Consider the following 25,478-nt stretch of genomic DNA (forward strand, 5'->3'; position numbering starts at 1 on the left):
AGGATGCGGCGCTACGAACTACAACTCCCGGCAGCGCCCGCGGCGGCACAAAGAGCGGCTTCCGGGCGGCTGGGGATGCCGCGCGCGCGCGGCGGGACGGTGCGAGGCTGGCGGGCGCGCGGGTCGGTGGGCGCAGCGCGGAGCTGGGGTCTGCCGCTCGGCCATCCGCAGCCATGCTCAGGTACGGACGCCGCGTGGTTCGGCAGCGCTCGCGGGGAGGGAGGAATACAACCGGGAGGAAGGATGGGGGCAGCGCGTGGGGCTTGGCGGGTACGGGGGCAGCTGAGGGCGGGCGTGCTTCTCTGTGAGGAGCGCTCTGCGATCGGGGCGTGAGGGGAGCGCGGGTACGGCTCGCTGAGGCGCGCGGCTCCACATCACGCTGCCCGCGCGCTGCTGGCGCCCAACGGCCGCGTGAGGCAGGATGGGCGCCGAGCGGAGAGCGGAGCGACCGCCCCGCAGCTCTGGGGTGCGGGGAACTGCGGTTACACTGTTCTGAGTGGGGATCGTTGCCTTGGTTGGGATATGGGTTGTTAGCGGGACCTGCTCTCTGCTACGGGGCGCTCTGCCGCCTCTCTGCACTTCGCGTCGCCCTACACAGAACGTGGCGCTGGTCTCGCTGAGCTCTTTGGAATCCCTCAATCCCTGCAGAAAACACCTCCAGGAGATCCCCTCCTCCGACAGCAACGTCTCCACTGGCTTCAGCTGGGACTGGGACTCCAGCAAGGCCTCGGAGTTGCTGTCCGGCATGGGGGTGTCCGTGCTGAAGAAGGACAGGCTGGGCAACGAGAATACCCCACAGGAGCCTCTGCTGCCAGCCTGCACGCCCCACAAGCGGCTGAAGGTGAAGGAGAAGGAGTTTGTCATCGTGCGCAGACCTCGTCTGCTCCGAGAGGCAGAGCCAGGTACTGGCAGGCAGCCCTGCCTCCCCTTACCCTGCTAAATTAACAGGAACTATTGCTGTACCCATCCCCGGTATAATTTTGAAACCCAGGGACTTGAATTTTGTATATAGAAATCTTAAAACTGAGAAACTGCGCCCTCCAGACCACGAAAATGCAGACGTGCATCTCTCACTTCAGGGCGCTAGGGAGCAGCCACTCCACTCCATTGGGGCTGGACTGCATTGGTTGCTAGGGTCCCTACTGGAAAGAGGCTCAGGGCTGGCAGGGGAAGCCTCAGAGAAGTAGGAATACCGTCAGACACTTCTGCTTTTAAATGAATGAGCTCTGGGTCGTAGGCAGCTGTTCTGGAGCTCCAGCATGTATAATTTTTTCCTGGGCAGACAGAAGCACTAGCACTGTATCTGCTTGTGGGAATTTGGGGTTACACACATCCTTAAACAGTTTCTGAGAGGTGTTTTGAAGAGCACTTTGCATTACCTGCTTTTCTTTGTGTACTGTACAGATGCATACCACCCTTGAGGCCCCTTCTGGGGGTGTAAGGTATGCTGCAAGGAGGGATGTATAGGGACAAGAAGTCCTGAGCTGTCCTTCTAGACAAGACTTTCCCTTCCTGCATTTGGGGGAAACATACAAGCCTTCAAATACAAATGGAATAGCTGAGGTGCTCTCATTTCCTGAAGTATATTTCTTAAAATGAGGAGATGAAAGAGAGATGAGTAGTATGTAGAGTCCAGGGACAGACTGTAGTGGTCCTTCTGGCAACCAAACTGAATAAGGCATCAGCAGGCAAAAATGAGCCAGCTTTAACTAGAGCGTGTTCACTCTCCCTAAAGGTGTTTCCTGGGATGAACTTCCAGATGAACTTCTGTTGGCAATCTTTGCCTATTTGCCCTTGAATGACTTGTTGAAAGTTTCCATGGTTTGTAAGAGGTGGCATCGTCTGTCGTAAGTATTACTTATCATCACTTAATGCTAACAAGAACTTTGCTTCCATAGGTTGATAAATGATTTGGTTTCCATCTAACATGGTCAAGTGTAATTCAATCTATTATTTGAGTTGTAAGTATATGTAATCTCAAAAGACAACTCAGTTATTTTATCCTTATTAAATTGTACTCAGTGGTTTTTCTTCCTGTCTTTTGTGAGTCTGGAAAGTTTCTGTAGTTGTACACATAGATGTGACTTTTTCTTGCTAATGAGTGAAATTCTGCTCCCTAGGTTTGATGAATCTCTCTGGCAGACTCTTGATCTGACTTGCAGAAGTCTACTGCCAGGGGTTATTGGACAGTTGCTACCTGCAGGTGTTACTGTGTTCCGCTGCCCAAGATCTTGTATTGGAAATCCGCTGTTTAAAACCATGAAGTAAGGCTTTCACTGTGTACTGAGTCATGGAACTGTCTCAAATCTTCAGTGTTTCTCTCTGTTGTTTTGTTTGTTTTTTTTTTTTGTTTTTTTAACATTTTCACCAGTAGTAGCATTTGTCATCTCTGTGAGGTGTGGAATAGCTGATCAGTGGTTAGGCATATATTGAAATAAGATCTGTATTCATCAGTCAGTTATTAAGAAATCAGCTAACGTGGTATTTGAAAGTATACTTCCAGCACCATTGTGCTCTTGCAGGTGATTTCTTATAGTACCAAGGAATGTGAGCCTTGTCAGCATTTTTATGTGTGAACCTCAAAAATCCTGTCTAACTCCAGCAGGATAGATTTGTGGCTGTTGTGATGAATACCAAAAAGATAAAAGTTCTAAAGTTTTGGCTAGTAGGTTATCAGTACAGCCAGCAAGGTTAATAGTCTACACAGTGTGCAGCTGAAATTCACAAAGAGAACTTCTCTCTGTAAGCTTTGCACACTTGCACAGTATTGCATTGTCATATTTATGCTGCGTGAAATTCGTAGTTGCTTTTTGGTGCAGTTTATTAACCGTGCTTTCTCATCTCTTAGGCCTCTCAGAGTTCAACATATGGATTTGTCCAATTGCACAGTAGCTGTCGCAGATCTCCAGAGTATTCTTTGTCGTTGTGAGAGACTGGAGAACCTCAGCTTGGAGGGACTAGTGCTTTCTGATGATATCATCAAGTGAGTGAAATGTTTGGGGGTACTCTGTAAATAATTACATTCAGTGCCATTCTTTTGTGCAGGCTAGGGACAGAATACAGTTGTTGTCCCTTGTGGGAGCTGTTTGAGATGGCCAGCTCTGTCCACTTAAAGGATTTAGCTGGCAGGTGGTACAAGCTGCCCCTTTCTTATCCTGTTAGTGTTGAAGTTAAATACTAGAAACTTAAGCTAGAAGAGAAATGGATGTCTCTTAATAGCCCCAAATAGCACACAGAGCACCTGGTAGAAGAGTTGCTGGAACTCCTTAAGATACAAAAGAATATGTACACTAAATGTGAGCGTGACAGAAATCAGAAAATAAAAGTAGTTCTGCTCTGCAGCTTCATGCAGGAACAGTAAAAGGACAAAACTGCCACAGAGATAAGCAGTTTCTCAAGCTTCCAAGAACCCTGAGAAATTTCAGAAGAAGAAAAACAAAAATACCAACAAACAACTCTTCCAGAGCAGTGTTTCTTGGACCTGGTCTCGTGAACAGACTTGTGATGCCAAATAAAAAGCATCTGAAAATTGTTTGCAAATTAGGCAACGATTATGAACTTTATTGCCCCGTGTACAAACGTAGTGTTTGTAATGGGAATGCTGCTTCAAAATGCGGCCTTTTTTCTGTTGTTTTTTTTTTTCCTTAACTAACCTCTGCCTTGCCAAGAAGTGATTTCCAAAATGAGATGATTGAGTCATATGATCATTTGAGTTGGAAGGGACCTTTAGAGGTCATCTGGTCCAACTACTCTGCAGTGAGCAGGGACATCTACAGCTACAACAGTGTGCTCAGAACCCATTTAGCCTGACCTTGAACGGATGGGGCATCCGCTGCCTCTCTGGGCAACCTGTTCAATGCTTCACTAGTAAGTGCTATAGTCAGATTGCTTAGTCTTTTGTAGAGGGAAAATGATTTTTAATAGGTCATGGTGTTTGTCCATTGAGATGTAACAGGAGAAGTTGGAAAGGAATTATTTCCTGTCCAGTTTGGCTTATAAATACACAAGCATGTCTGGACCATCATTTAAATAGACAAGTGTCCTTCATCAAGTTGTGCTGTGATGCAGCAGGAAGTTGAGATCCTTAGTGACTCTTTTAGTAGGTCAATTTACTAGAGATGCAGTGTTGAACATTCAGCAAATCTGTGCACGACGTCTTCACTTTTAAACATTATCGTGTATCTTGGCAATAAAAGCAAAGTTCCAAGATTTTATCAGATTTCTCTTTTTTTTTCTCTTCTACAGGAGCATTGCTCAGAATCCCAGTCTGATACGACTAAATCTTTGTGGGTGCTCAGGGTTTTCTGCAGAAGCCTTGGAGCTGATGTTAAGCAAATGTTCTATGTAAGACAAAAATAGTTTTTGCTATTCCTACTTACTCTTAACTTCTGAGAGGAATTGTCCTTTTTGTTTCTTTATAAGCATTCCAACTGTATATGTCTGTCAATGTGTTTCTTATGTGGCTTATTATGTTCTCAAATGCTTAACTGTTGGCTATTACCTGAATAATTATATAATTTCTTTCCATCAATCTGTTTTCTTCTTTAATAGCAAAGAAGTACTTCAGTAATTCTTTGTGAGTTTCTTTAGTCATCCTTAAAGGAAGTCTTGGTTGGTTAAAAACCCACCTACATCCATTTGATTATCTTGTATATTTGATTTTCTTAATGAAAGCAATATGTAATTCTCACAGTGTAAAAGCATACAAGTTTGTGGAAGATACCATCTGAATGTGGAGTACAAGAGCTCCCCGTGCAGTCAGAGAACAGCATGAATGGCAGAACACATTATGCCCTTCCATCCATGGTAGAACAGTTCTTCAGTTTTTGATGCACAGTGTTCAGATTGATGGGTCTAGTGATTAAACCATCTGCTGTCAGAAGTCACTGAATTGAGCTTCAGTAGATGTTGGATTTACAACTTGATCTCTTTGCTGATTTCCCGTGAGATGTTGGACAAGCTACTTAATTTGTTTCTGCAAAATACTATTTTTAATCAAACTGCAGTAGCCCAGTGGACAGACAAAGCCTTAATCTTGCTCTGGGTAGTTAATACTTACTGCTGCTGGATCTGATTACTTGTATGCTGAGCTTCTTAAAGAAAGGCAGTATCTGTACAATGCACAGTGTGTAAAGATCAGGTCTGCTTAAAAAAAGCAGTATTTTTAAATTTATACAATGAGCTAAAGGCTCTGGTCAGGCTGTTTACTATGCCTTTGTCCTCTGGTTACATCTCTTGTAGCTGCACACAAAACAGTGCTATGACTGGTAACGTACTGCTGAGTGTGTAGTTGAGGTAAGGTCACAACCTGGCCAGTACATATATACTTTCATTTCAGTTATTCTTCCAAACACTTTTTTGTTTGTTTGTGTGTAGGCTGGAGGAGCTGAACTTGTCCTGGTGTGACTTCACAGCCGCTCATGTCAAAACAGCAGTCAGTCACATTACCTCAAGAGTAACCCAACTGAACTTAAGTGGATACAGACAGAACCTACAAATATCAGGTAAATAGAGGCATTACAAATATTTTTTCCACTAAGAAACAAGGCTGCAGGCTTTATATTTTCTTCTGATCGGTGTCCACTGTAAGCATTAGAAATACTGGGTGCTGAGACTGATTCTATGCTCTGCATAGCTTTATGTTTGCGCTGTCAGAGAATTCTACTAATTCCTCCATCTTAGCCATGAGGAATGAGATAATTTGTATTCTAAATTTAAAAACAGGTAGAACTCATTTCATCTTCACTTGAAAAGTATAGCCTGCACTTTTGTACTAAGTCCTGCAAGCAGGATAGATTGAATGGATCTCATGTTCAACTGTGAGTCAGCCTTTCTGATACTAACTACTTAGATGCTGCACCAATGTAGTATTCTACAGATAATACATTACAGATCCTACAGTTAATTCAGAAGGCAAATAATATCAATATGTGTGGTATTGGAAGCATGTATGTCTTCATAACTGAAAGGTGGGCTGACTGTGACCTTTTTTCAGATGTTAAAACGCTGGTGGAAAGATGTCCTTTCCTTGTGCACTTAGATCTAAGGTAAGAACTCCTGTGCAGGTAGTCCTCAAGTCCTTATGGTTCAGGGAATTGGTAGCAATACTGCTCTTGAGTAACCATGTAGCAGTAATTAATAGCTGAGTAGGATTGCACAGACAGAAGTTGCTTCCGAGGTTAAACTTAGAAAAAAAAAATACTATCTGTTTTGACTTAGTCTGGAGAGAGTAACTAACTTAAACATTTTGTTTTACCTCAGTGTAAATAGTTTGTACATAAAGGATTTGTTCACTAATAAATGATAGCAGTCAACAGGTAAAATAAAAGGAAGCATTAAGACATGCAAAGCTAAGGAGCTCATAGTACCCTAGTGAGAGTTTCTTTCAGCTCTTGTACTACATGGCCACAGAACTGTTCTGATTTATTTAAAATATATATATATATTATTCAAATTTCACTCTGTAAGGTAACTGCTTTTTCATGTTATGACTTCTGCTGCAGAAAATCTACCTGCAGAGAATCTCTGCTTCATTTGTCCTTCAGTGAAAATCAAAACGTGCGCACATTAGAAATGGGTCACTTCTGTATTGAGCAAGAAGTACTCTAATGGCAGAAAAGCAAGTTGATGTTTATTATACTTCTCAGCTTGAGAAATTTGAAATCAAAGTTACTTCTGTTTTATAATTAAAGGATGATTTCTAATTAATATGCTCTCGTACAGCGACAGTGTGATGTTGAAGCAGGAGTGTTTCCAGTATTTTCATCGACTCATCTTTCTGCAACATCTCTGTCTTAGCCGGTGCTACCAGATATCACCTGCTGCCTTAGTGTAAGTAATCCCTAATTGGCTTTGGTTTACTAATTCAGAGGATAAATAATTTTAAACGTGCTTTATTTCAGGCTTAAGAAGTGCAAGTACTGTTTTGATAAACTTACTGGCACAAACTAGGAGAAGAATAATGGGGTGACTAGAGTGCCTTTTGTCTCTGTTTAAAGGCATTACTTTGCCAGTCTTGTCAATGTCGGTATCAGTGTCAGCATTAGACTTTTAATTAATCAATAACTCGCTTTCAGAAATGTTAACAGAATGGACAGTACTTGCTGACCAGTGTCAGAATCTGTGTATACCTTTCCTTTCTGTGCACCTGCATCAGTTATTGGTTAGCACTGAAACACAGCTTAGAGTTATTTGCTTGAGGGGATTTTTTTCTGCCTTCCGTTATTACAACTGTTCAGCTCTCTCCTGTTTTGCGTCTCAAAAAGTATACCCTCAATAAAAAACCACAGCCTTTAGCCTAAAAAAATGGGTAAGAGTATGTATATCTAGTTTGGATATAGACTGCAAAAGATGCCTTCAGTATAATGAGTAACTTCTCACTGCTTGCTTTCTTTCTAGAGAACTTGGTGAAATTCCAACGTTAAAGACTCTTCAGGTATTTGGAATAGTGACTGATAGCTCCCTGCAGCTGCTCAAGGAGTCACTTCCTAACATGAAGATCAACTGTTCACATTTTACAACTATTGCAAGGCCAACTGTTGGCAGTAGAAGGAACCATGAAATCTGGGGTATCAAATGCAGATTGTCACTGAGAAACCTTATTGGCTAATGGTCTTGTATGGTGGATGCTGTGGATGCAGTGTGTAGTGAAGGTCCTTGAGAAGCAGAAAGTCAGAGCACATCCAATCGTAGTTGCGTTTCTATAAAGTATGGTATCTTGGTCTTGTGCCGTAATGTAGTTCTATAAATATGTTTATACTCTTTAAAAAAAGGAAAAAAGAAAAAAAAAGCCTTTAGAAATTTGGCCATCTGTGAGCAATTGTAGAAACTTAAAAACAAAAAAAACCTTTTTGTTATAGGAGAGCTACTTTAAAAAACAAATTGTGAAACAATCACTGTCATGAAACTGTTACAGCCCTTGTTAACTGCAGCAGGTTCCGATGCAGCTGCGGTTGTACTGTGGGGCTGTAAAGGTGCTTTCAATTAACTCTTCCAGCTCTGCAACTCCTGGAAAATTCAGTGGAGGCACGAGATGTCTTCTGAATGAATTCTGCTGGTCTAGAGTTTACCAAACTCAAATCAAGTACTGCTATCAGAACTATTAAAGTTAGTAACTGAGTGATGTCTGTAGTAAGATGTGAAGCTATCCTGTTTGGGAGAGGGACGGAGAAGTGAGTCTGAATTCGCTGAACAAATGGTAAGGAAGCATTGGAATGGAGGTCTGCAGGAAAGCACTTAAGAGCTCAGTGCTGTACAAATGAGAAGCAATACAAATGAGTTGCTGTGAAGTTTTTCTTCAACAGGACTCCACGTTGCTTTTCCGTGCTTAACTGAGCTTAAATTAGGAGCGCAGTCTCAAAACTTCTTACACAGGGTCTCGGAGCTGCATTTTGTATATTGGAAAAAGTGCTTGCAGGAGCAAGTTATCTTGGTTCTAAAACTGGGCAGCAACACAAACTGGGGCTGCACAGTAAGAATTTTGAGAGGAACTCCTTTGGGGCTTTTAAGAGACATCCATTTCTCTTCTAGCTTAAGTTTCTAGTATTTAACTTCCTGTATCTTTCAGCACTAACAGGAGCAGCTAACATTGTCACAGGAAGAGCTGAATAACTAACAAAAACAAACCGCAAAAACACCAAAAAAAACAACCCAAAAAACCCAACCAAACTAAGACCGGGGACACGTAGTGAGCCCACACCTCTGGGAAGGGACCTGGCTCAGTCCAGCTGTGGGCTGGGCATGTTGCAGGGACAGGGGTAAGCATTATCTGAAGAGTCCCTTAGCACAAAACTTGCAAGCAGTGAGCAACAGTAGGGGATATACCATTGCGGTAAATGGGCTGTTGCATAGGCATGGTGTCTTCCAAAGATAAAAAGCTCAGTAATAAGTACACAATGAAATAGTGTGGAAAATTGCTTGTTTGCAGTTTTAGATTCATGCCTTAAATTGCTTTAAAAGTTTACTTCAAGAGGAAAGGTGTATCTATTTGTAATTCTCTCTCTGTATAATGTAACCCCATAAAACCTGTTCTGCATTTAATAAAGAGCTAAGGAATTGCTATATTGTACAGAATGACTAGTGATTTGCCACCAGCATTTTGGCGTGACTAAAAAAAGCAGGAACTTGTTCAATTGGTGTCTGACCCATTGTGATTTACATGACATGGTATCATAATGTCATGCTTAGTAAATGAAAGTGAGCACATTAAACACGCACACGTGCACACACACACACACACGTATCTAAGTTGAAATCAGGCCTGGGACAGCTTCAAGCGTCTATTAAACTTTTAATTTTATTACATAATGTATAAACTTTAAAAAAAAGCAAAGATGACATGTTTAGTTTAGCGGAACACAAGTGTGGACAGGCACTAAAAGATGACACCACGGATTTGATTTGATTCAGCAGGTAGAAGAGTTCAGTGCCGGTCCAGGCCAATTAAATCAGTGTTACACCAATACTTCAGCCCTGTCACAGAACATTGCCTACAAGGTAAGATGTCTGTACTGCTTTCCTTTGTAACAAAGGATTTTACAATTCTTTAATAAAAAAGGTAGCTGCTTACTGATTATCTATTATAGATCTCTAACCCATCCTTGTTATTTAAATCAAGCATTCACCAGTAAATGCTATAACACAAGTGCAATTAAGATACAGACAAAACCAGTAGAGGCCACTCATGAGTAGGTCAGATTTACATTTTGCTAAGTAACAGTCAGGAACTGAACTGTGAAATGTAAACCCTAAATCAGGTTATACTTTGGGTCCGCAGAACTTGAAAGCTTTGTGTTTTAGTCTCAACATTCAGAATAAGAGCATCTTTATCAGGAATACAACTGACCCAGGATAATCTGTCTTCTTTAAAACACAACAGCGCAAATGTCTCTGGATAACGACCATGCAGGAGCTCTGCCAGAAACTGTTATCGATTCAGCTAAACTGAATACCTGAATAAGATTTTAATCTCAGAGTTGCTGGCAAAGTCCTAAGAGGACGAAGATTAATGTTACTGGCGTTTTTTGAGTCTGAACACCACGCTGACAAGCATACTGGGCAAAAGGCACATAGGGCCATCCTTGACGGGCTACAAAGGGATCAGGAGTAACTAAAACATTATTCTCTGCAGCCAGTGTTTTAAAGTCTTGCATCGTTACACTTAGATCAATGTTGCATACTACTTTAGATACCAAGAGCCTTACTCTGATAGTTTTGAAAGAATATTTGGCTGTTTTGCTTTTCCTCTTCTGGTCTGCAGTCCAGATAACTCAAGATCGGGTGAATAAATTGGTCTAAAGCACACTTAAAGGTGAAATGTGCACAACACAGCGATAGCTTATTTTAACAAGTTCCATCCATACCAGGTTCTCCTTAGAACTGAAACCCGTTTCTAAATTCTAAGTGAATACAAAAACTAACACAGTGTAAGGGAAAAATCCTTTATACGCTTCCTACACCTACAGAAGTAAGTTTATATTTTGTGATTGGCAATAAATACATTGATTGGCCACACCGGAGAACATCCCCATTAAAACTGAGAACATCTATCACAGAAGTCTCTTCATTCAAAAGCAGTTTAAAAAAACAAAACAACTCACTTTTGGAAATAGATTTTTCCTGGTAGGCAGGAAAAAGGAATTGTTTTTCAAGTCACGTTTCAGAAGAGTTCCTGCTGTAGAAATCTCCGTCTTGTCAAATTCTGCCCTCTCATCTACGCCTCCATCAGCACAGATTTTCAAAGGCAAAGTTCACAGTTTCTCTAAAACAGTATCTAAAAAGTCACTTCCTCTCCTACAACCTGTCTTTACGTAACCAACAACCAGAGGCACGTAAAATTATCTTTGCTGCCAGTTTGGTATCAGTTAGAACTCAGCATAATTTTTGTGGGTAAAGTAATAGGGTGATGTGTAAGTATTATTTGCATTCTGACTGCAAGGGCTGCTCCAAAAGTAAGGCCTCCGCTTTTATTACATTGGCCTGTTGTGTTAGAAGCAGATGGCGGTATGGCAGCACAGGAGGAACCTTCCCACCAATACCCCACTAGGTGTTGCTGCCATGTGTCAGATGGCAGCAGGGGGCAGTCTGACATTGAAGTGCAGATGAAGCGAAGGTACGCAACTCAACTCCTCCATGTGGAAAAATGGCACCACTGACATTCAGTGACGCTTGCTGAATGCTTAAGGGAAGACACAGTGGACGTGAGCACAGTGTGGTGAGTGGTGTGTTTCAGCAATGACAGTGGGTCACAGGAGGTATTCCTTTCAGAGCAGCCTATGTAGGACTCAGCTCATTTCATTCTGCAGTTGTAAAGAAACTCAGAACCTAAAATTCCCAATCATTCAACTTCAGGTCCGTATCTTTCTTTATGGTCACTAACTGCACACACTGTGACTGGACACCCACAGACCAGCTACTCCATTCAGTGAGGGGAGATGTCGTATGCATGTTTTCTGTATCATATTCATAGTAAAGGGCTCAATAAAAGCCTTAAGTTTCAAGTCTTTCTCTACTCAAAGAGCAAAGGTAGGAGCTACCTCACTGAAGATATGAAAGAGCTGGAAATTAAACCAGGCTTCCACTTTTGATGAGAATCTACAACGTAGAAAAAAATACTGGATGAGCCAAAAAATTTGCCACGAATTGTGTGAAAATACAGAGTTGTAAAATTGTTGAAAAGCATACAAAAGATTTGTATTTCTACTCTGTCAGCATCAGGAGTTACCAAAATCTATATACATCCTTGCACCAAATCTCTACGTTTTGACAGATTTTCTACAAAAGTGGATGTATGAAGATATGTTTGTTTTTTTTTTAAACCAGTCCCACACTTATTAAAAAACTGTACATCTGAATATTTAATGCTACTGACTTAGTGCTCAAACCCATCTACCTGTGGTTTAAAAAGATGTTCTTTCACATTTGCCATACAAGTTAAAAAATGTCAATTTGCACTGAACTTAGAGGTAAGACTTCAGATACATTTCTTATACACCAGATGCAAAAAGAGCATAAATAGGCATCCAAGATATCCCCAACCCAAGGAATGAAAAGCACCTCAGTTTTCCTCCAATTTCTCTTACAACCAAAAAAAGCCAACTTCCCACTTAATGCAGCATTATGATGTGCTGTCCTCCCCCAGGAGTTCTTCTCTCTCTGGATCCAGAACTGCTCCAGCAGAAGACACTGGGCTCCTTTCATTCTTCTAGCAACACAGTGCACAGTGCATCCTCCGTATCGATCAATATTGAAGCAATCGCGCCATCGTTGAACTCAAATGATGTTCCTCCATCTACAACCATACATGCATCCCAACAACGAGAACGGACACAAACTCTGCCAACAAAAAAATGACACAGTTTAGGAGTGAGGTGGTTCACGGGAGCACTGACTTACCTGAACAAAGGGACTGTTTCTTTAGTGTTTCTTTGCGTGGGCCAGTAAGTGCTGAACCACGCAGGAGCACATGTAGTAACACCAAAGCAGAGGGGATCAGAGGACCTATTCAAATGCAGGCTCCAAGAGTCTGAAGGCTCTTATAATACTATACCTGATAATGAAACTACTTCAGGTGCGTTTTTAAGCAAAGCTACTGACGATCCCATTTAATAAAGATTTGCCTAACCTTTCATAGAAATGAAGTTTTATATAATTTAGCGTGATTTCGTGTATTGGCCTTCAGGTTAAGTGGAATATGCATTTACAGCCAGCAGTGTCTGAAATTCAAATACTCTGGATATTACGGTATTCTGCTGTGCTATATGAATCATTCACAGAAAAGGTAAAGTCATTTCAAACATGAGGCTGAAGATAAGAATGCTTGTCACACAACTTAAGTAGGTATGGCACCAATTTCCTTTGAACATTAAGAGTCTGGCTAGTATGTAGTCTGGTTAATAGAAAAATCTTGCTTATAAATTTAAGGCAGTTCTTCTGCAGCTGGTCCAGGCAGGATATAGTCACTAACCATCTTCTTCACTTGTTGCTATAAGTGAAATTAACACCTGTCGATATTTTTTCTTGCAAATATATAGCAAATAAGAATACTCTCTTTAATACTGTTCTCTATTTTTTTTTTTCATGTTGCTAGATGGGAACCAGGAGTGATTTCAGAAAAGCTGCAAGACTGCAGCCTTACGTAGATGTGCCTGACTGTTCCTGACCTAAGCCTTGGTCTAGACATGTTCTGATCTCCAAGATTTAATCAGCAATTACTCCAGTGACTTAAATCTTCATGAAGACTCATCTTTCACACAGATGAAAAACTTGGAAGCGTGGCCAAATGTCAAACCTTAGCCAGTCGCTGCCAAGTGTGAAGCCTGGGGCACATTCCTCCATTTCACTCTAAACAGCTAAAGTATCTCAGAAAAGAGAAAAAACAGCCATAGCAAGATTTTTAGAACCAAGAGCAAAAGACAAACCATGAGAGGCAGCAAAAACTACTTCAAAGAGGAAAAATGGACAGATATCCTTCATAGATATGTAGACATTTTTTACTGCAGGAGAGTTTCTAGAGCATATCCCACGTTGACAGGACAGGAATTGATCTTGTAGCACTTACAGATGAAAATTCAGTTATTTATTTCTATTTTAAACTCAACTCTTAGAGCCTCTCAAGGTTTGATCAACCTGGAAACCTCCCAGTTCAAAATGACTAAGAAGCAGTAAACATTTAAGACACTATAATTTTACTACAGTGTCATAAAATGTTGCAACACGGTTGTGGCTGAGAAGGAGAATTCAGGTCTCCAAAGTCAAACTCCTTTGTTTTGACACAGAAGGTTGAATAAACATTTGGTTGATATTGACACAATGTATTGTTCTCAGCATAGTTATTCTAAACGTACAATAACAGTTGCATATGTTTCTGTTTACTTTACTGTAGTGAGTTCTATTAAATGTGCTCTATGTTAAAATGACTAAATTACAGGACAATTTAGTTTGGAAGAGCATCTAGTCCACAGCCTTCAACTCAAAGCAGGCCTTACTTCAAAGACAGATTATGTTGCTTTTGGTTTTGCCTTCTCAAGTTTGGACTGTTCCAAGAATACCACCAGCAGTCTCTCAGCAACCTATTCTACTATCAGACCATTATCAGTGAAAAATATTTCCTTATCAGGATTCTATAACATATAGGTCATGACTGTTGCCACCTCCTCTTCTCTCTGAAGAGTCTGCTCTATAACTCGAAGACAGTAACTGTATCCCCCTGCTTAAACTTGTCTTCTTCAGGCTAAATAAAATACCTTTTGACTCCTTCCCATACGTACCACGTGTTTGAGCCCCATAATACCCTTAGGGACCCATTCCTGAACTCACTTGTTTGTCAATGCTTGTCTCATAGTGAGGGCAATGGTATATGTGCTAAGCTGAGCAGTGTGATTCTTTTATTCTGTAAGACCGTGTGCGGCTCAGATGTTATGAAAGCATCATGCAGCTTGGAAACACCTTCTTCCTGTTCTTACTAGAACCATACTCAAGCCACTCAGAACACAAGCCGGTAGTTGAAACACTTGAAGAAATCTCCTGGGTTACCTACACACAGAAAATAAACAGAATGGGAAAGTTCTTCAGTAGCTGCTACAGTCAACGCTTACTTTGAAGAGAAGCCACGCTGCCGACTGCTCGAGAAAACTCTGTTTACAATAGGTTCTCGGATGCTGAAAAACATCTTTGGTTCTTCTGGACTATACAGCAGGGATTCATTGTAATCATTTGTCACTGTAAACAGAAATCAGCCATTAGTTTTTATAGGTAGAATTGTTTTCAGAAAAACACATTCGTCCGGGAAAGAGCAGCTTCCCTACTTAGAAATAACACTGAGTCTTGCCAGGTGTTTGACAGCCTTCACCTTTTGGGTGATTTTACAAGATAGTTCACTTCAGTTCTATTCCATGACCTACATTCACTGACTCTTCAGCAACGAGTATTTACTCATTCAAGTCTTAGGACAACTGAAATTCTCATGAAGATCTACACATACTCAAGTCTAAATTACTGATTTCAGTTCAAGTCAGAAGTTTTTTCCACCAAATATGTGTAAATATTATTTCTGAGAAAGATTAAACTTCTTTACCTTGATGGTGACAAAGCACAGGATCAAGCAGCCAGAGAGGTTGTGGAGTCCCCTTCTCTGGAACAACACACCTGGATGCTTTCCTATGCAATCTGCTCTACAGAACCTGATTGAGCACGGGAGTTGGACTACGTGACCTCCAGACCTCCCTTCTAACAGCTATAATTCTCTGATTCGGTAACACTACAAGAGCACTAAAACAGCTGAAGTGGTGCTGAGAATATAAAAATAAACTGGACAACATTATGATATCTTAAAGATATCTTGCCTTTTTCACTAACCTTTTTGTACTGTTTCCGTGTTCAGTGGCATATTCAAACTTCCATGCATTTTAGCTGTTGGAACAAGATTAAGAAGAGCACCTGTTAGAGAGGAATATCTCTGTGTAAACTTAGCCAGTGATACCAGGCTGTTCACTCACCGATATTAAGGATTTCTTCAACAGCTTGACTTGCTACCTTGTTAATATTATAGGACCTAAACAGAAAAGTAGACATCTTGTTTGGTAAGCAACAAAATCTGAGGAATCAAACAAACAAAAGCCCCAGATACCTTGCATACAGATAAAGAATTAGGTTAAGACAGACAACGGATTTCCTCCTGGGACCAGATTCAGAAACTGACTGCACTGCCTCTGTGCAGCGGTACTGTGAACATCTCAGCTGCCTATTTCTCGGTACAGCTTATAATTCTCAGTCCAGGGCATCAGTTATGGCTGTAAAACACCTTAGAGTGCAACAGACATTCACACGACACACTACAGAAATGCCATGGGTGCTTTTCCAAGGCTGTTGCGCTTACACTTACCAGCCTATGAACCTGAACAAATGCTGAGGAGAAAACGAGATGCACGGCTGTTCTCTCTCCTAACCAGTTAACCTGGAAACTGAAGAAGTACTTGGACATTTAAATATAAATGCCTCACATACTGAGGAGCTCTGAAATCTCAGAGCGAGACCCCTGAACCAGACACCATTTATACAGCAATGAAGATGGGAAATCTTGGAATTTGGATGGAACCCTGGAATCCTCTGCTGAGATTGCTCAGTAGAAAACACATAAGCAAATGAAATGCATAAGAACAGCTTCTGAACTATAACTGTATGTTCCCAAGGTACCAAACACTGGGAAAGTTCTAGCAATCTGCCAGTTTCATTCTTGGCAGCCTCCAGGACAAGGTTATGCTGACTGAATACGAGATTCTGAGTTACAATGAATAGTAAAGCCCAGTAACCATGGTTACAGCATGAATATTCATTTTTCCAATTTCATTAAAAGCTTCTTTTAGTCCACCTTAGCTTGCCACAAAAATCCAGCTTGTTGTACAACCTGAAATGATAAGGATAGCCCAATTTCTAAATCTCTCTCACTGCACAGAAAACTAAATTGATCAGATTTGCATGCAGCACTGCAGTTGTTTAAACTGCTGCTAAGAAAATCTTCTCCTTTGATTACGTTAGTACAGCTCTGCTTGGATTCATGCTTCTTCACCTAAGAAGAATATTTTGGCCAAAAAATGGTGCCTTTTCAGTTATGTTTGAAGGAGACTTGGAAACAGAATGAAAAAATAGATGTGCCAGAGAATACTTAACTACAAGTTTTCCCATTGCTTCAGTCTTCTTCATAAAGGTTTTCTGAGCTTCTTAATCTAAGCAGTTTAATTTGAACCAACAAAACTAGTTCAGAGAAACCTGCCAGGCAGAGCATGACACAAAGTTGGGAGGACTGGCTGACACGCCTGAAGGCTGTGCTGCCATTCAGCGAGACCTGGACAGGCTGGAGAGCTGGGCAGTAAGAAACCGGATGAGGTTTAACAAAAGCAAGTGTAGAGTCTTGCACCTAGGTAGAAATAATTGCATTCACCAGTACAGGCTGGGGGAAGACCTGCTGGAGAGGAGCTCTGCTGAGAGGGACCTGGGCGTCCTGGTGGACGTCAGGTTGGCCATGAGCCAGCAGCGTGCCTTTGTAGCCAAAAAGGCCAATGGCATTCTGGGGTGCATTAAAAAGAGCGTGGCCAGCAGGTCGAGGGAGGTGATCCTCCCCCTCTACTCTGCCCTGGTGAGGCCTCATCTGGAATACTGTGTCCAGTTCTGGGCTCCCCAGTACAAAAAAGACAGGGATCTCTTGGAAAGAGTCCAGCGGAGGGACACAGAGATGGTGAAGGGCCTGGAGCATCTCCACTATGAGGAGAGACTAAATGAACTGGGTCTGTTTAGCCTTGAGAAAAGAAGGCTGAGAGGGGACTTGATCCAGGTTTATAAATACCTGAGGTGTGGGAGCCATAGTGGCGAGGCTGGTCTGTTTTCAGTGCGTGGGGACAGGACTAGGGGAAATGGGCTGAAACTTCAGCATAGGAAGTTCCGCACGAATGTGCGCAAGAACTTCTTTACAGTGAGGGTGACGGAGCACTGGAACAGGCTGCCCAGGGAGGTGGTGGAGTCTCCTTCTCTGGAGATATTCAAGACCCACCTGGACACCTACCTGTGTGACGTGTTGTAGGGAGCCTGCTTTGGCAGGGGGGTTGGACTCGATGATCTCTAGAGGTCCCTTCCAACCCCTACAATTCTGTGATTCTGTGTGATTCTGTGATCTCTCCCTCAACATCCCCAAGCTCTCCTCTCTAGAGAGGGCACACAAACTTCCACGCAAAGTTGCAGGTAAGCTTTTGTCTCAACCCCTCAGCTCCTCATCCTTTCACTTCTTCTCACCATACCTATAAGGGAGAAATTCTCCTCTCAAACACCCAAGACAGCTTGAAACTATGTCTTAACAGTGATACTATTTGGACATAACTGATTTACACGTTGCTTGTTGCTCAACAGTGTCTTAATATGGACAGTATGTTTCAGCAAAACAAGCCAATCTAGTTTATCTGAAATAATATTTTATATCAAAGCAGCGGCATGTACTTACCATGCTTTAGATCCTGTTCCTGTGCACACATTGAGCCCTGAACTCTTCTGCTTTTCCCAAGGACCATCATCAACTGATATCTCATAATAGGAGGCCCTATGAAGCGAGAATTTAAAACTGGGTTTGCAGGACTTAAAGTTCTCCCTGAATAAGACAGAACACAGAGCCTTATCAGGCACATACAAATTTAGGGGGGATATTTTCAAATCTGGATGACAATTTCAAAGGCTTTGCCAAGTACTTCCAATCTGTTAACCACTTTTCACTCAGTTTTATAGCAGTTTTTGTAATGGACAGAAGCAATTTGCAGCATGAAGTTTTAGACAGTTTTCCTTGCAGCCACTTTTACTATTCAGTTCCATGTGAAGAACTCTCTGGATCATTTGGCGGTGACTTTGTATACAAGCAGGGTTTGCTGTACTTAGGAATGAAACTGCAAATACATTACCTTCCTTGCATAATTGTTGAACTACTGCATAAACTGTGCTTATGCTGTGACTGGGTCTCAAAAGTACATCAGGGAACGCTAAGAGTAAATAACAGCATGGCTTCATGCTGAACTCTTGATCTTGGGGCACAATCATCATTCTGCATGGTATCACTGATCTATCAGAGGATTCCTCATCTTAGGCCTATTATAATCAATCTCTCTCCATATGCTTCAGAACTTCCAGACATATTTATGAGCTACAGTTGTTGATGCCTAATAGAAATAGTACGATACGGTCCTCAGATAAACAGATGACCCCTTGGAAACACACCCCAATCACTGTTTTCAGCAGGACTAAACTTCTTCATAGAAGTTTACTGAGTTTTTAGTGATTGACGTTTTGGTCTGGACAAACTAAAAATACAAAACTTTTAATACTTTTTTGTTTTCTTAACTGACATTTGGAAGATGCACCTAATGTTTTGTCTTTTTATGCAGCATTTGAGCCTTAAAATGAAACCCTTCTGTGTGACGTCAGTACTGAAGTCTTCAAGTCCTGTTAACACAAGATTTATTACAAGAGATTTGTTCCTGCAGGCACTGTGTTCTTCATTGCTTCTCAAATGCACTGAACTAAGGAACACAAAGTATTTATGACATTCAGGTGTAGAGGGCTATGGTAAAGTGTTGGAAAACAGCTTTGTGTTCCTTTATCACTGTACATTGAATAAACCTTTTAGAATCTTGATAAAATTATATTTGATTAGTAGACAGCAATATATGTATCTGTTTGAGACTAATTCCGTCTGCCAGTCTGAGGCTGCAGTCCAGATGGAAGATAAAGCACTCATGGAACATTTATACTGTTTCCAGCAGCAATCACAGTGTCCCAGGCACTGTACAAACACAAGAAGATGTTACACACTAAAGTTTAAAAAAATAATAATAAATAAATACAGAGTAAAAGGATACAAAATACAAGTAAAAGTTTGGTGAAGCACTGACTGAGGAACATGTTTTAACTCCTTCCAGCCCCAATCATATTCCCCACGTCCTTTTTGTTATCATTTGACTAGCAGAAATGCATTTATCTTCAGAAAGGACAGTCATGAAAGTACAGTGCATAATGCAGTACCATTATGTGATACAAACTGTCTTCATAGACAAGGACATTTTCCTGCAGTAACAAGGTTTCAGCCAAATGCAGGGCTTCTAAATACAGAGGCAGGGCAAGAAGTTATGGTAAGAATTTCAGTTTGGTCATGCTAGGCTAGTGGAAATATGTTTAAGAAGAAGTGCAGAAGACTAGACAATTAAAAGTTAGCTTTTGAAATCTTCAGTCCATAGTAAAGACAGTAACTGAAAGTATGTGATTAGCTAATAGCTACCCAAGAAAATAACAGACAAGAAAAACAGAGGAGAGAATGACCAGACTGGAAAGTGGAAAAACAGATGCTTACAACACTGCACTTTGCACTTAATCTCTGAGTACACACTTCATGAATAGCAGCAATCCAACCTACTGGATTTTAGATTGATGGGCTAGAGCAGAAATTTGACAGCAAAGACATCATCAGTGATTGACCACTACAGTGTCATAAAAAAAAATGAAGTCAGTTGTGCCCAGCTGAAACAAAAAACAACTAAGCATACCTGGATGAAAGAGATTCCCCAATGAAGACTTCATTGAGTGCTCTCACTGGTAAAAGATGTGGACCAGAGACATCAGATCCTACAGATATTGAAAAGAACCACATTAAATCATGGCTCCAGAGCCTAGATTTTGAAAAACAACCCATGATCCATTGGAAGGAACACTTTACTGCCTGGGTTTGCATTCAGATGTTGGTTCTCAGTGTCCAGTTTTCATTTCAAGGACTCACTTTTTTCACCAGTTTAGCCTCTACCTACCTATAGTCCTTTAGTGGAAACTACAAGTAGTTGAACCAAGGTCAGTAAACCAATGCCACAAGTTTTCAGACATTGCTTTGCCTGAGAACCAATGGCAACTGGACTGATCGTCTCCTCTTCTAGCTTGAACTCAATGACAGTGACTTAATAAATGTTTCAGATTATGTTCAAAGAATTAGAAATATCACAAGTAATTTAAGGGGGTTAACATATATTTCATAATGGACAGGATTTCTCAGTGAGGAAATACAGGACTGGATAAATGAGGCTCTTGAATTCTCAGTCCAGCATAAAGAAAACAGTTGAAGGCATTTGATGCCTAGGAATTACCCATGAAGAAATTGTCACCTGCCTTTTTTCATTTGCTTGGAGACAGAGTGACAGCTTATTTTTCAGCCGTGAGGTAATCTACCTCAAATTCAGTAGAAGTATGTGCAGAGACACTTTCAGAGTGGAACAGCTAAATTCATGGTAAACTGTTCCAGTGGTAACCCCAAGGAATCCCAAGAGACACCACTTAGTAACAGCCTGAGGTATTTTGCCAGCAGATGATACTATTTCAAGAAATCTCTTCAAACTGTTAATGCTGAAAGCTAATTCTAAACATAAACATCCAGAACAAACATACAGAAAACAATCATTCTCCCATCTAAAAAACCCAGAGTCTGAACCTTGAGCTAACAAGTATTGTCTCTTCCTGCTTCTCAGACACAGTAACCAGACTCAAAATACTTCAGCTCTTACAAATCTCTGCCTCCTATTCAAAGTTATCACAGCAAACTGATTACATTCTTGTCACAGACTTTAACCTACTTTGATCCTGGAATCTTTCATTTATATGAGCTCTGCTGTGTTGCTCTTGGCTTAGTTGCTGTTCGTGTAAATCTACAGGGACAGGGTTAATACCAGTTCCTTCAAGATACAGTCGGATTCTTTGTCGCCACTGCCACCTTAGAGAGGGGAAAAGTTTTTATCAGTACCCAAAATACTCATCACAGAATTAGCTAATATCAGAGAGTCTTGAAGACACAAGAGTTTTACCAGTTCATTCACAAAGCAGAGCATCTTATGATTAAAGGCGAAATACAAGGTCCCATTGCAAGTTTCATAGCTTCCATTATCACTTCTCTACTTATGAAGTTAATCATATCAAAATGTTAATACTTTACACTTACCAAATTGCCAGCTGATGTTTTGTTTAAGTGTAAAATAAGTGTAATAACACTGACCAAAAGATGTCTGCAAAAGTCACATTATACTGAATCATGTGGAATCACAGGTGTTGGAAAGGACCTCAAGAGATCATTAAGTCCAATCCCCTGCTAAAGCAGCTAACCTACAATAGATCACACAGGTACAGCCAGGTCTTAAGTATCTCCCATAGAGGGAGACTCCACAGTCTCTCTAGGCAGCCTGTTCCAGTGCACCACCACCCTTACCATAAAGAAGTTCTTCCACATATTTGCACAGAACTTCCTATGTACAAGTTTTAGGCCATTGCTCCTTGTTCTGTCGCTACACACCACTGTTGAGAGCCAGATCTGATCTACTTGTCTCCTGACTCCCATAAGGTACTTATAAAAATCAGATCCCCTCTCAGTCTTCTTTTTCCCCATGCTTAACAGAGGTCACTCAGCCTTTCCTCATATGGGAAATGCTCCAGGCCTTTAAACATCTTTGTGGCTCTCCACTGGACTCATTCTAGGAGATCTCTGTCTTTTTTGACTGTAGAGCCTAGAACTGGACACAGTATTCTGGTTTGACCAGGCAGAGTAGAGGGGAAGGATCACCTCCCTAGACCTGCTGGCCATGTTTCTTTCAACCCACTCCATGATTCTATTGACCTTTTTTTTGCCCCAAGGGCACACTGCTGGCTCATGGCCAACCTGTTGTCCACCAGGACTCCCTCCACCAGGTCCTTCTCTGCAGAGCTCCGCTCCAGCAGGTCATCCTTTAATTAGTACTGATGTGTGTGGTTATTCCTCCTCAGGTGCAAGACTCTACCTTTGCTCTGTTAAACCTCATCAGGTTCCTCCCTGGCAATCTTTCCATCTATCAGCCATGCCTCCCAGCTCTGTATCATCAGCAGACTTGCTGAGAGTGGATTCTGCCCTTTATCCAGGTCACCGATGAAGATGCTGAAGACGACTGGACCCAGCACTGACCCACACATATCTTTTTAAAAATGAAATCCTAATTTCTGAATGCATGACTGATGCACTGAGTCTTAAGAACAAGTACTAAAGAATTTATACAACAATGCCTGCTCTACTTTTACCACTGCTTGCTTATATTCATAGATGTCCAAAAAGCAACCTTATTCATCCTTTTATTAATATGGGCAATAAACACTTTATATATTAAATAAGCTCGCCTGGCCTTGGAATTTTAGAATCCTTAAGAGTTGGGCAGAAGAAGAAAGAGAAGGATAAAGGAATAAAGGTATTCTTCCTTAGGCTGCTAATTACATCATTTAGATTTTTTTAATTTCTTTCCTAGAAATCAATTCCTTTCCCCCTCTTTATAATTTAGAGATTATATAAAATAAAATAGAAATATTACTTTCAATTCAGAAAGAAAAGAATTACAGGACTGGACTATTACATCCTTATTCTGAGACCCTGTTACACTGTTTACCATCACAAAACAAAGGTAGTCTGATACAGATTGCCTTTTATAAATGGACTGGTTGTTACATGGAACATGGTAAATGTTTACAGATTCTTCAAGTGGCTTCCACACAGTTCAAGAATAAGGCTTAAAAAAAACCCACACTCTCTCTTCCCAGCCTCCAACACATGCATCACCATCCCAATGGAACTCTGAGCCATCAGAAGTTCTTTCAGACAAGTTGATCCAGGTTTCCACCAAGTACAAAGCTTCCTTATGTTTAAACAAATCCGATTACACCCACTCAAGTCCTTGAGTATCAGTTTTCAAACTTACTCCGGAACAATAATCAGAAAGATCTTATCTGTTGTGCTCTGGTGAGGCAGTAGCTCTGCTAGAGCAACAACAGGAGCAAAGCAATGAAAATTTCAACACAGCATCCAACAAAATGTTACAAGTGGCTAGACTAGCAAGGGACTTCAGCAGCTTTAACTAAACAACTCAGCAAGATGGAAAGTTAAAAGTTTCTGTTTCCTAAGCCTTAGAACATTTGATTTGAAAAGTACCTTTTCATTTAGTAACACCTAGTAAAACTCCTTCAGTTACATCTAATCAAACCTGAAAGCTATATTCACCTCATTCTATAATTTTTCATGGCACAAATATAAGAATGCTTCAAGCTACAAATTAAGTATGCTAGAAGTATGAACAAAAAACAACTGCAATGTATTATAATGTGAATGACTTGCTTCTGTTTGACTGCTTGCCATCACAGAACTATCCCTGGAATGTTAACATGCCACATGTCACAGTTTGGCCTCTTTCAGTCTAGTTCAGTGATAAGGGGGGAAAGGGACCCACAGACCCACACCCTGGAAAAGGAAGCAGAGGGAGGAAAAAAAAAAGGTAGGGAGATGGGCCTAGACATGGAAAACAGTGGCAACAAGCTAGGAAAAAAAAAAAATCTTAGTTTACTAAATATAATGGCAGAATGTGAGATAATACAATGCAACAGGATCGAAATTGAGGCTAATAAATGAAATAAAAAGAGCTTCCAAAACTGAAGCCCTTACTCTAATGCTGTAGGCAAGACGATTAGGGAACAAAGAGAGCAAAGAGAGCAGAACATTTTCTCCTTTTTTAAATAGGAGACAGCAAAAAACTCTCCCCTAGTTTGTCCTTTAACATTCAAATTGCTTCCTCCTCAGTACAAGTGAGTTTAATTATTCTGAGAATATCTAGTATTGATAAAGAGAAGCTTTCCCTAAGACTACTCTAGTAACAAAATTTAAGTCACTGTACCTTAATCACCAAAACCGTCTACATCAAACTGACCATTTCCTAACTGTGTAGGCTTCATTAGCTTCTATTAGCATTACCAGCCGCTGTACTACAAATGTTTCCGAGTGTTGAAATACATAAAGCAACACATCCTGCCATAAGACTACTGTCCCTTGCTCATGCATTTGCTAAGTTGGAAGAGAAAATCAGCTGGTGAAGGTCTTGCCAAATGCCTTTTCTTCCAGGAACAAGTAGCCAACTTTACAGTCCAGCAGCACTCTTAACACATTTTTCAATACAATAAACATTTACACAGAATTAATGATTTGAACCTTTACGATTTTACTAAGCATCACTTGTTCCTTTATAGATCACACATTATTATGCATTATCCAATCAAGGTATTGTAAAATGAAAAATCAGTGAATCATACCTGAACTCACCACGATAAAGCTTCTGTAGCGCTTCAGGAAATGAGTGTGTATATCTCACAGGCAAACACAGGTGACCCTCTGATCTGGAAACAAAAAGGAATAAAGACACTGGAAAATGACTGTATACCAATATCTGGTATATAAATAAAAAAAAAAAAAAAAAAAGCCTTCTTTGTTACATAAAGAAAAGCAAGACTTTTTTACTTGTACAAGCCTACAGTATTATGCAAGCAAAGTACATCAGCAACCACACCCATCCTTCAGCTCCTGTAGCATACACCAGGTTCTTCTAACAAGGGGCTGCTCAGCTATCAGTCCTGTAAGAATGTGTACCAACAGAGTTCTTGTCACTGCAGTTCTAGGCAAGGAATTCAAAGTTTAAAAACTTTGCCAGTTAGAAACAATATTTAACTCCAGTTGGTGATACAAGACAGGCAGGTGACCTGCCTCAGATTATCTACTAATATTTGATTAATTGATTATACCAGAAGCAAAAATCTAAATCTGAAAATCACAGCAGATAGAGCATGGGTGAATTCTAAGTTTTTATCTGCCATCCATTTGAAGGCTACATCAACTGGGCAGTACTAATACATTGGATCCACCTGCCCAAAGCAATCTTACTGCTAGGTAGAGTTTATAGAAGACAACTAAATGCCATTAAGTGATTGAGGAGGCAGCATCTTCCAAGGATGCTTCTTTTTAAATATGTGTTCATCTACCACACTTAGTTGCTTTTGTTATCTAAGTCTCTTTTCTGTTCAGTACTTTACCACCACCTCCAGCCCCAAGCTTGTGGTCACTAACACAAGTTACCAAGCTCTAA

General features: G+C 40.8%; 2 protein-coding genes across 3 annotated transcripts in view; one reads left to right on the plus strand and one right to left on the minus strand.

The window, feature by feature from the left end:
- Positions 1–68: 68 nt before the first annotated feature.
- On the plus strand, positions 69–7,764 carry SKP2 (S-phase kinase associated protein 2). Its single transcript, XM_072359694.1, has 10 exons — positions 69–181; positions 649–902; positions 1,736–1,847; positions 2,121–2,264; positions 2,849–2,983; positions 4,246–4,344; positions 5,377–5,504; positions 5,996–6,047; positions 6,724–6,831; positions 7,399–7,764. The coding sequence occupies exons 1-10, from the start codon at positions 174–176 to the stop codon at positions 7,607–7,609; spliced, it is 1,251 nt and encodes a 416-aa protein (XP_072215795.1). The 5' UTR covers positions 69–173; the 3' UTR covers positions 7,610–7,764.
- Positions 7,765–9,277: 1,513 nt separating this feature from the next.
- NADK2 (NAD kinase 2, mitochondrial) overlaps positions 9,278–25,478 on the minus strand; it is a 32,618-nt gene continuing 16,417 nt past the window's right edge. The window contains exons 5-12 of one of the 2 annotated variants that reach the window (XM_072360218.1): positions 24,652–24,735; positions 21,141–21,277; positions 20,070–20,148; positions 17,987–18,082; positions 15,495–15,550; positions 15,355–15,408; positions 14,595–14,718; positions 9,278–12,333 (exon numbers count right to left, since the gene is read on the minus strand). In XM_072360218.1, coding sequence (XP_072216319.1) covers positions 12,195–12,333; positions 14,595–14,718; positions 15,355–15,408; positions 15,495–15,550; positions 17,987–18,082; positions 20,070–20,148; positions 21,141–21,277; positions 24,652–24,735 — 769 coding nt within the window. In that variant the 3' untranslated portion in view covers positions 9,278–12,194. Of the gene's footprint in view, positions 12,334–14,594; positions 14,719–15,354; positions 15,409–15,494; positions 15,551–17,986; positions 18,131–20,069; positions 20,149–21,140; positions 21,278–24,651; positions 24,736–25,478 lie in introns of both variants that reach the window. The other variant, XM_072360217.1, reaches the window with a different exon arrangement.

Source organism: Excalfactoria chinensis, chromosome Z (genome assembly GCF_039878825.1).
Source record: "Excalfactoria chinensis isolate bCotChi1 chromosome Z, bCotChi1.hap2, whole genome shotgun sequence".
Taxonomy (NCBI): domain Eukaryota; kingdom Metazoa; phylum Chordata; class Aves; order Galliformes; family Phasianidae; genus Excalfactoria; species Excalfactoria chinensis.

Excerpts from the sequence above, each read along its gene's own strand:
- SKP2 (XM_072359694.1), top strand. Across the intron at positions 1,848-2,120 it reads AAGAGGTGGCATCGTCTGTC|GTTTGATGAATCTCTCTGGC; the intron begins GTAAGTATTACT and ends TCTGCTCCCTAG. Across the intron at positions 2,984-4,245 it reads CTTTCTGATGATATCATCAA|GAGCATTGCTCAGAATCCCA; the intron begins GTGAGTGAAATG and ends TCTCTTCTACAG.